The 11,167-nt window shown below is 44.8% G+C and overlaps 1 protein-coding gene across 5 annotated transcripts in view; it reads right to left on the bottom strand.

Moving 5' to 3' along the window:
- srfb (serum response factor b) overlaps positions 1-9,709 on the bottom strand; it is a 20,247-nt gene extending 10,538 nt beyond the window's left edge. Inside the window, exons 1-2 of one of the 5 annotated variants that reach the window (XM_031838213.1) lie at positions 8,650-9,709; positions 4,773-5,039 (exon numbers count right to left, since the gene is read on the bottom strand). In XM_031838213.1, coding sequence (XP_031694073.1) covers positions 4,773-5,039; positions 8,650-9,291 — 909 coding nt within the window. In that variant the 5' untranslated portion in view covers positions 9,292-9,709. The remainder of the gene's footprint in view (positions 1-4,772; positions 5,040-8,649) is intronic. The other 4 variants (XM_031880069.1, XM_031838208.1, XM_031880076.1 and 1 more) reach the window with 4 other exon arrangements.
- Positions 9,710-11,167: the final 1,458 nt, after the last annotated feature.

Below are 11,167 nucleotides of genomic sequence, written 5' to 3'. Positions count from 1 at the left end.
TGATGGGTATTTGTCATATCTTTTTCTGGATATTTTACCAAACAATTAACCGATTAATTCAGAAAAATAGCAGGCAATTGAATTGAGAGCGAATGTAATCATTAGTTGTGGCCCTACATTATGCAATATTGTATATATTTATACTCGTTTGATACTCTGAATGACCACATAGGGATTGTTTGTATCAGCCTGAGAGGAAAAAAAGATTTCTTTCACAAAGCAAAAGCTGGTTTAGATTTCTTTAAGCCACAATTCATAGTCGTGCCGATGGAGGGCTGACTCCTCTGGACTCTGCACAGCCGCCGCGTGAACCTTCCATAACATGCCAAGTAATCCATTTAACAAGAGACGGACATGATTTTACTCAACGGAGAGATCTCAAATATCATACATCCTTCCCCTCATGTGAACATTTGCAAAATCCTAATATTAAAGGATCCCGGAGACAGAATGCCATAGATAGAGACACCAGCAATCTTATTTACACAATCATTCTAGGGTTCTTTGGTTTGGTAGTGGTTCTTATAAGTCTGTAAAAGTCCTTTCAATACGCTGGTTTCCAAATGATGGGCGTTGGTAAGGGTTCTATATATGGTAAAAGAATAAAAGCCTCCATTGCGCTCCTCGCATTCACAGACATCACACGACCGACCCCGTTTTTAAAGCAACAGGAAATGAGAGAGTAATTAAAAAGAGCAGGACACTAATTATTCCCTCTTCATGAGGGATTAATCGTTCCAAATTGAAGGCGACAACTGGCAGGCTTGTCCGGTGTTGGTCGGAGAGCCCATTGTGCCGTTTGCTGGTGGCTGGCCCTCGTCTAATCTCCCATTTGCTGGCTCCCATCTCCCCGTCTGTCACCCTGCCAGCAACATGGAATTTGCAGCTCCATTTGGGACTGCTAAAAAAGGCAAGGCAGCCCAAGTGGAGGAGGTGCAGCCAATGGCGGCTGACCTGTCCAGTTGCTTGCTGTAAAATAAGGGGGTGGAAGGGGAAGGGGAAGGGGGGGGGTTGCTTTCCCTCCCCTCTGACACAGCCGAAATGCTGCTCTCCCTCCGACAACACAACCTCTCTCTATGTACTGTCTGTTTAAGGAGCACCCTTGTGATAAGAGCGCATATCTAACAAGTAAATTAACTTTCCATTATCTCAGTGATTCTCTCTCGTCACCTACTTCAAGCCACCGCTCTGCCCTGACAACAGCAGCCAAGACAGGAAGACAACTTGAATACTATATGTTCAAGTGCAGTTCTCAGTTTAAGGCTGAATTAATTAACAAATCATTTTCAGTTGTTGACGGAGACCAATTCAACTGAATAGCGTTTATATGCATGCTATGTGTTACATAAAGAGTCGGTCAGATGTGTCGCAGGATGTCCGAAGAGCCACAATGCGAGGAAAACAAACATGTCAGCTGTTGGTCTGGACGTTTCGCTTGCAACACTACAGCGACAGAGACGATGTGATCTGTGCTCATGAGCAGGAGGGCAACAAACAGACTTCAAGATTACACCAGCAACAGCACTGAAAGCCAGAGCAGCATGGAAGAGAGAGAAAGAGATGGAGTAATGGAGGAAAGGAGAGAGGGAGGGAAGAGGAGGGGAAAACCAGAGAAGACAGAGATACTGAGAATTCTGTCCTAAGCTAGATCCTCCATCCCCGTCCAAAAATAACCCCAAAAGCATAAAAACATCTGTACAGTAGGCACGTCTGATATCAAGAAGCAGCCACAGAAGCCATAACCATCCAAAGATCAGCTGTGGGATGCCACAATAATTACAGAATGTACCCTCTCTGTGAAGTATTGATATTCATTTTTGGAGTCACTCCTTCACCTTCTTCATTCAGCTCTACGTCTGACAACATTACATTTTCCCAGAATGCATTTCTACAGCCCTCAGAGAACAGCCTTGAACTTGCTCGTCTTCAGCTGTCGGTTTTAAGTGCTTAATGTGTGCTGCGAGAGCAATAACGACAGAAAAGACAGGCTTTTCCAGTCACGCAACCTAAACTTAATGTCATATTATTTTAATGCTGCAATCGGCTCAACTAAAGACGCTGCGGGTGGAATGATACACGGTTTGAGTCGATGCCAAAACGACGTTTCTAGAAAGAAGCCCTTGCTCTTTGTTCTGACATCTCTCGCAGCTAGATGACATTTCGCAAGCTTAGTTTTGTCAGTACCCGATTTAGGCCCGGTGACATTGGCCCAAGAACCAATTCACGGCATCTAGATATGCATCAGAACAATCAGCAGACGAGCAAATTATAATGTGTAGGGCCGTTCCCGACCAAAGATATTTTAGTCGACCTCCACTCAAATGATTTAATTGCTAGCTTAACAGCTGCGAGCACAGACGAGAGCCATGTTCGTTGTTTACAATCATCATAATACTTTTGGGGGGGGGGGGGGGGGGCTTTAGAGGGAGGCCCGCTAGCTACTTCCACTGGAAAAGAGAAGAAGAGAGAGCAGCACTGGCTAAGCTTCAACGTTGGATTATTCTTAAAACGCGCTCTTGCTAGTTTCTCAAGATTACGAACACAAGCTTTAAATCTTGTGTTTATCAGAAATGCGCTCGTACATTTCTTGGAAATAAGTAATTCAGCATGAAAAAAAAAAGCACCAACAGAACTGAAGTTACTAATCTACTAAAGACATCTTAGTCAACTGAGACCCTAGTAAAGGAACTTACAGCCTTCTCAGTCTCAAACTTTAAACAAACAAACAAAACTATGAAAAGAAGAAGTTGTAGTGTGATATGAAGCATGACTCTGACATTGCAAGATCCATTACACGACTTACAATGTATTTAGAAAAATGAACTAATTCTGCTGAATAGCTTCGGAGATTTAGGATTTCCAGAGCAGGAAACTGTTGATCCTTTAATGGACCGCCGATGTGAAATGACTTCTGTCTTGAGCTAATTCCTCCACCATGTTACATGTTGAACATTGTAGGATGGTAAATACACACTTATCTTCTAACCCTTTTTCTTCTCCAAAATGTCCTTACCCCCCCCCCCCCCAGGCCATCGCAAACTCTGAACCGTTTAGACTGGCTTGCACTGCATGTATGACATTCTGCTCTCATGATGAATGGCGCCCAGACGCTGCAGAGGCGCACGCATCAGACCCACTGCACAGAAATGAACCGCCGTCTCCACTCGCCATTTCCTAACCGTAACTGCGCTGATCCCGACATTGGATCACAAAATGACAATTCCTAGGGTGTCCCTCGGTGAGTGGGCTTCACAGGGCCCACGCTGGTCTCCCACACTCATGATTGCAACGGTCACAGCGTCACCGACAGCCACCTAAATAGACGTCACATGAAACGGGACGTAAAATATCACTCAAATGTTTCCATTCCAGCCACTCATATCTACATCCTTACCTCCCCTCCATATCACTAAATGAGTAGGGGGGGGTGGGGGGTGGGGGTGGGATCACAGGACTCCAAAGACAGCTGCAGCTTATAAGGAATGTGAGGGGCCTCAGCCAAGAGAGCAGGCAGGGAAACCATACCATATATGGCAACAGAGCAATCTAATTTTTATCAATGAGCAGAGCGGGCATGAGAGTGGTGGCTTAACACACAAAGGTTGATCTCCCATCCCTGACGGTGTACGCTACGTGTTAATTAGCGCCTTGTAAAAACAGCACGCAGGCAAACAGGCCTGCAAGTGTCCGTCTTCAAAGGGGCGTCCTTAAGCCTTGTAAACAGCGAGCGGAGGGAATCTCGGCTTCCAGCACCTGAGCGCACGGAGGTGTGGACGGCGAAGCGTGTCTGCCTTACCGCTTCGCTTCAAGATCTCAAAAGACCTGAGGTTTAAGAACCCTCGCAGTGATGTGGTAGAAAATACAGAGACCCGAACTGCAGTTCAGTGAGGATGAGAGGAGGCCACACAGCCAACTAAAAAACAATCATGAGGATTTCAGAGCAGAAATTCATCTTTTATCATTTTGGGTTTTTCTAAACTCCCCATCCTAAATTCAACGTCACGACCACTTTTAGAAGGTTAGCGAGTTTAAAAACGGCACAAAATGTCTGATGTTGAAATATTTTCAGAAATGTAAGTTCTGTTACCGATCTCCGCGTTTCATCCGTGAACACCAGACAGCTCCGTCACAAAATAGAAGATAAACACCAAAGTCCTCCTCCGTGCAGCAGGTTGCGTGTTTCTCTAACACAACCCAGACCTGCTGTGATTTATCTCGGAGTGTTACGAGGCTTTCCTGGACGAGAGGTCAGAAAGGTAAAGTGTAGACATCTCCCTTTAGTGAGTGGAGTAATACTCCACATCTTATCTGGCTCTCCCTTCAGGTTTAGAGCCCTTTGAAAAGGACCACGAAGACTTTTTGGTTTAATTTAACGAATGACTTGTTGCTGAGAACCAAACCACGAGCCCAAAGCAGAGGCCTCGCATATTACCGGCAAAAGTTCAAAACTGTTTACAATAGGACAAAGATTATTTTCCACAGCTGCTTGTAGGTTTGATTTATTTGCTCTCTTCATGTGCCTGTCTAGCCTTTTCTCTGTAAAGATTTCCCACTATATCTATTAGTGACTCTCTATGGTGCTGTATCGGGTTTTTTATTATATTTTTTAATTTGCTATGTCTCAAAGTCACAAAGACTTTAACTCGGGTACGATTGTTTCTGAAAGACCAGGGGACAGGGATATGAATGAGTGCATTTAATGGAAATTCAAAGCTACCGCCTCGCTAAGTGGGTTCTTAATTGTTGTCCCCTTTCCACTTTTTGATTCTAACCTTTGTGTCGCCCATGCTCTCCGACTCAGACACCTGATAGGTGAGGTCCGTCTCCTCGAAGCCCGTGGCGCTCATGCGCTGGTCCGTGGAGGGGTCGTTGCGCGGCGGCGAGTCCGGCGAGTTGAGGCATGTTTGGATCAGAGCTTTCCCCGTTTCACTCGTGATCATGGGTTGGAGTTTGCGGGTGGCAAAAGTGTAGACGTGACCCGTTTCGCTGGCCACAAGCAGAAGAACCTGGGTTCCCGTCAGGGTGGAGAGTTCATAGGCCTGGGAAAGAGACAGAAGAAAATTAAAGTATATGACGGAGAGCATGGGCCCAGAGTCAGGCTACAGTTCAAACATCACAACGATAAGCTTGGATTACCTTCATTTACAGACAAAGTGATTTCAACTGGAAAGGGAATATACAGTAAGAGAATCCAACGGTGAACCTCTGGGAAAATATAACCGAGCCAAGAAAAAAAAAAAAAAAAAACACTATTAACTGAAAATACCCCTGTAGTGAACTCTGACGTATAGCACAAATGAAGCTAAAATAACATGAGATAAGGCTCCCAGAATAGAGTGTGTGATATAGCGGAGAGACTGATTGCAGCTGGCTTGCATAGGCAGGGGGAGTCGCAGTAACCCAGTCTTGACGGGGGACACAAGGAATCATTCTCAACACCCAGAGGTAGCCGGCTGTGAAACATGAGGCCATCACAGTCTGCTCCCTTGCCATTCATTATACAGCGTGCGCACACACACACACACACGTACACACACGCCGATGCTGCACTCAGATTGAACTCCTGAGAAAGCCTTTTTATCTAAATGAGTCACAAGTTATGTGGAGGATGCTTCTGGTGCTGTGAAGGCACAGCGCCATTACCGTCACCTTGGTGAACACAGTACAGTCAGAGCCGGCTGATAGATGTGTCATTGTAACGCTGGCGCACAGGAAGAGGAGACAAATCACATTCAAATTAAAAAGGCTTTTATTGAGCCGTGATAAAAACCCATGCATTCATACTGGCCCACTCCATCACGCTCAAACACTGTGCTCATTGTGGGCACTATCGGTCCAATACTCTATATGTGGTCACATGCTGAAGCCGACTGTAGATTTATCTTTTGTGTGCAATAATATGATGACAAGAGCACAGAAAGGCTAATGATGAGCAACTACTGCCGTAGTGGCTGAATGCTGCTACGCGCTTGTTTCCCCTGAGCACTTCAACCCTTAATTATATAGAGGGTTTTTTATGTGTGTGTGCGTGTTGAAGAACGGTGTTAAATGGAATGTCTAGCTGCACAATTCAACTCTCCCCCTGCTAATGCAGCACTACAGAAGTAGGCAATGAACTACACAGCCCCAGTCATCCTCTTCTACTACCATCTCCCTTGAGTAGCTCTGCAGCAGCTACAGAGGAGTCTCCAACAACAGAGTCTGGTGTTTGGCAGGAAAGGGCTAATCTGTCACCTTAAATGTGCAAGGTGGCGGCACAAACTAGACCCACACAATGCTTTAATAAGTTCCCTTGCTCTGCTGATATTCTCATAAATATTCATGGCTGCATAGTGCCAATTACTCTGGCTGTAATTGGTTCCTCTGTCACACAAAACGTCCCAGTCAAGCCTACATGTCAAATAAAAAAAAAGGAGCATAAGATAAAGTCACGGATGGCCGCAAACGTGTAATGTATTTGTGCAATTCCAAACAACGGTATATTTTTCAGGTGTCATCCTGGCAGTTTGAACACTAGTAGCCTTGTGACTATACAGTTGCTAGTTAAAATTTTAGATGGTTATTCAGACAAATCTAGCTATTTGAAGATGTCACCTTAGGCCCCAGGAAATTGTGATGGACTGCAACTATTGTAGAGCTGTAAATGTAAGACTAGTCTCATATCACGGTATCCCTATAATATTAAAGATAACTTACATTATGGATTTATCCTTCATTCTTTCAGTTTATCATTACGTAAAAAGTAAGATTTTAGTTCCAGGAGTCCGAGGCAGTGTGCAATAAAAATGCAAAGGACTGTGTAAAGAAATGGGAAACTGTCATATAACCATCACGCTTCAGTGAAACGAGAAGAAGAAGAAGAAGAAGAAGGCAGGGTCTTCAATTGCTTGTAAATAAGAACGTAATGGCTGCATTCCATTTAGGCCCTGGTATTGCGCCGGTTGGCTCACTTGCACGGTGTATTGAGGCACTTAAATGGAATGGAGCGACCGTTTATGTTATGAGTTACATCTGTGCTTTTCCTGGTATGACAATTAGGTCTGCCAAGAAAACATGAAATCATGTCCTTTACTGTACAAATACTGAACCCAAAAAGGAGCCACGAGTATTAATCGAGTAATCCTGTGCCTCAAATTGACGTAACAAGTTGTATTGTGTAATTATTTACATGCACAGAATCCAAAGAATTTATGAGAAGAGAAGAAACGGGCCGATGCTTCACTCCTCGCATCCTTCACAATTAAACCACAAGCTCATCCTAGAAACCAGTTTGAGACCAGTCTACTATGACTCTTCCCCCTCCACCCACCTCTCAGTTTCTGTGATGGCTGACATGGTGTAGGCAACGTTTCCAAAAATCTCTATTCGCACAGTGTGTCAAACAGTGTTCATGTTGCCAAGAGCCTACATAACGACGCCTCAGTTTCCACGACAACAGTCTGGGATACATAAAAAAAAAAAAAAAAAAAAAAAAAAAGAGAAACAAAGCAGAATACACACTTCACGCGCTTCAAAAGTAACAAATGAAGATTCTTGCACTACAGTAAACAAGTGTGTTTATTTAAGGTCATAATGAAAAAGGGCCATGTCAGCAGCAAAACGACTGCCGTGCTTCTGTTCAACAGCTAACCTCGTCTCCGAATAATCAACTTTAGATTGCTTGATGCCAAAAGCCACAGAGCAATAATTCATCACGGCACCAATCGAGTGCTTGTGGGTTTCCAGTTTAATACTGCTTTGGTACTAAACTCATGGGAGGTAATCATTACGACCATGGAGCGAGTTCTGTCGTCTTTAATGTCAACTGCTCCTGTGCCAGACCCATCTAACAAAACTGAAACCAAAGCAAGTCATCACTGGATGAGGCTGGCTGCTTGCATCACAACGTACAGTACCATAATGCATGCACAGACTGTCCCTGGCTCCTCTCTTCTGTTTGAGTGCTCTTTGACTGTCCTCTGATCTGGTTTCCCTGGGGTTTAGTCAGCTGTTGGCAACTACAGAGCTCCTGCTGCTGCTGCTGCTGCTGCTGCTCACCACCGCATAGCTGCCGCCTGCAAGCAAAGTCCTGCTTCACAATGACAGAAGGAACAGCCTGTGTGCACTGAGGGCTACTGATGGGGAACTACACTTCCAACAGTTGGAGGCCTATCTTTATGTGTATAGGGGCATGAATTAGTGCGTCAGTTTATCTGGAAATCTGTGTGTCAGGCCGTGTGTGTGTGTGTGTGTGTGTGTGTGATAGCTGGGATGAGCATGGTCATAAATAGAATTGTCATTTGCTCAAAGTCTATTTAAAACCAACTGCCTGTCATGACTTCCTCACACCCAGGGAGCTAGTTTGTGCTACAATTGTTTTTGTCTTTTGTAAAGAAAGGAATTGGTATAAGATGGACTGCAGGTCAAATGCCCTTAAATGTGCCCCACTATTATATTATATTGCAGTGGGCCTACTTTCTCACTGATGTTATGATTCTACAGCTTATTAAGATATAACCTCAACCTCGTTAATTCCATGAATGGAAGCATTAGCAGCACCATGTATTATAGGACTAATGCAGTGTATCAAGACCAAACAAGACTGAAGTGACACTCAAAATCAAATGTGACTGTCGTTGAATGAGATCCAAATGAAATCCCTCGACTCACCTTCTTCATAATACCAGTCTTCCTCTTGCTGAAAGTTGTGTACCGTCTCAACTTGTTGTCAATAAATTCCATCTTTATCTTTACGCGCCCACGTGTCTTCTTCCCCGGCTTTGCCCCCGCGACCCCCCCGGGCACCATGCCGTAACCTCCGGGAGGCATTCCCACCTCCTGCCCCGTCACCGCAGCTTCCATCTCCCCTCTCTCTCGTTTCACCCCTCTCCTGCTGTCCCCGAGTGAACCCACTGGGTCATCCTCGTCTCCGGAGTCCGAGTCATTATCCGAGCCGCTGCACATCGGAGCGCTTTCTCTGTCCGGGTCGAACCTGGCTCCGTGAGCTAACACGACTCCCGAGTTCAAGCCCACCATGTTGCCCTGGACGGCGCTCTGTAGAGAGGTCACCCCAGTCCCGTTCCCCGGTCTCACGCCTCTCGAGCCCCCTGGACCGTTAGCCCCCAGCATCCCGACGGCGTCTCTTTCCCCCTGTCGCCCGTCACTCTCGCCGACCCCTGGTAAAGCTTGCCCTGCTCTGACTAAAACGGGACGGATCCCGCTGCCGACAATCCCCGAACCGTGTCCCGTGTTACCTCTGCCTGAAGCTGACCCGTTTCCAGATGGTGCCGATCCAAGCCGGCTCGGTAACATTATATTTCGGCTACTGAACAGAGTCTCTAAACGCCAGCTAAAAGAGCTGGAGCGCGTTGTCTCGTAAATGGCTGATTAAACGCATCGGCTACACGCCTGGGCCACAAAACGTAAACAAACCAGACCCGTTTGGAGATTTGGAGACTCCAGGAAATAACCGTGACAAACTTTCGAAAGTGATGCTACCCCCAAGACCCTTCAACCCGGCTCGGTTTGGTTCACCCTCCTCCTCTATTACCAAAACTCTGAGAGCACTTTCTCAAAAAGGAAAACGCGAAGAGCGCCCTCGATGTCGATCCGCCATGTTACGTAGTCCGCACTGTGAGCGGAAAACAACGCTGTTTCCGGCCTGCTGGCATCCAATTGCAAATCTTCACTCCACCAAAACGCAATATTTATGTCTTCATAGTTAAGGGACACATAAAACGTCAATTGTTTCTTTTTAACTCCGTTTAAGACAGCGGAGTGATATTACAACCCAGGAACTACTTCCCTCCTTATAAAGAGATACAATGTTTCCTTATATGGTCCTGTCTCTCCTTATTTGGTGAGTCACAGCGTCGCCTATCGATTGGCTGAGGATTATCTGAGTAGCGCTGTCATTGGTCAATACAAACACTCATTAGAATAAATACCAAAATGGTTGCGCTACCGACAACGTCACCGTACACAAGCAGAGGCACTAAAATAACAAAACATCCAACTTTTCATTCCCTACGGATTGTTTTGTCAAACCACAAACCATGTTTTTACAGAGCTTTTACTCCCAAATATCCCTTTAATGAACTTTATTGGCCGTATGATTGTCAGAGGAGTTGTTTTTTGATTTTAGATTAGATTGTATATTGTATCACATTGATGCTGGTGAATGTATGAGTTTAGATGCATTCTACTGAAGGTAGGAGTAGTTGTAATTACTTTTAGAAAATAAAGATAAAAACTGAAAGAGCAAAGTTTGATTTGTGTGATGCGCTTAACCCTGTATAGTTTTCACAATAGGTCTTTTTCACAGCAGACATTTTGGCTTCAACTTGTCATAGCAGGAAAAGCACAGGTGTAATTTTTAACATTAGCAATGGCTATTAAAGCGCCCCATTAAAACAGTGAGACGGAATGTACAATACCAGGACCCTGAGCTGAAGCAACCATATGGCATTCAGCCATCCCTTTAATTATTTGCACAGGTGTTTTTCATAAAAATGTGTTCTGTGATAAAAAACCCTTCACTGGAAAATCTGTCAGAAGCCCTTGGTGTATCTGACAGTGTTTGAAACTATGCTGTAAGGCAAGTTAAACAAATGCCACACAGCCTGTCACGGGATATTCAAATAATTTCTCAAACAAGATTTGTTTGCAAGTTGGCACATGTATATGCACTTGAAAAAAAAGTTGCAACGATATCACAAGTGTTGAAGTTGGATCTCATTAAGACTCAGTTTGTCAGATAAGAATGGACAACACACACACACACACACACACACTTTTTCAGAGGGCAGTATTGGGCCCCTCCCTTTTCTGCAGTCCAAAAACAACAACAACAATAAAAAACAAAACATGTGTCCTGCACTCACTAGGACCACACGGAAACAGCAGCCGCTCAAGCTCCCAATCCCCTCTCAGCTCTCTCCCCTCTCCTCTGGTACTGTCATCTACAGTCTGACTGTCAGTCAAACCGTGTCAGCAGCTCAGCAGAAACGTCAAGTTAGCAACGTCCTGACACATTTCATTTCATTTATTTAAAACCTCAGAAAACACATTGAGCGAGAAGCCTTATTATCAATGGTGCCCGAGGTTTACATAGGCCTACAATATGTGATAGAGACAACTTAAAGTAAATAGTTCTAAAAGAAGAATACAACGGAAACACATAGCTGAC

This window comes from Anarrhichthys ocellatus, unplaced genomic scaffold (assembly GCF_004355925.1).
Source record: "Anarrhichthys ocellatus isolate YVR2014 unplaced genomic scaffold, GSC_Weel_1.0 scaffold3, whole genome shotgun sequence".
NCBI lineage: Eukaryota > Metazoa > Chordata > Actinopteri > Perciformes > Anarhichadidae > Anarrhichthys > Anarrhichthys ocellatus.
The sequence above is the reverse complement of the archived record's forward strand: the minus strand, read 5'-3'. Positions and strand labels throughout refer to the sequence as shown.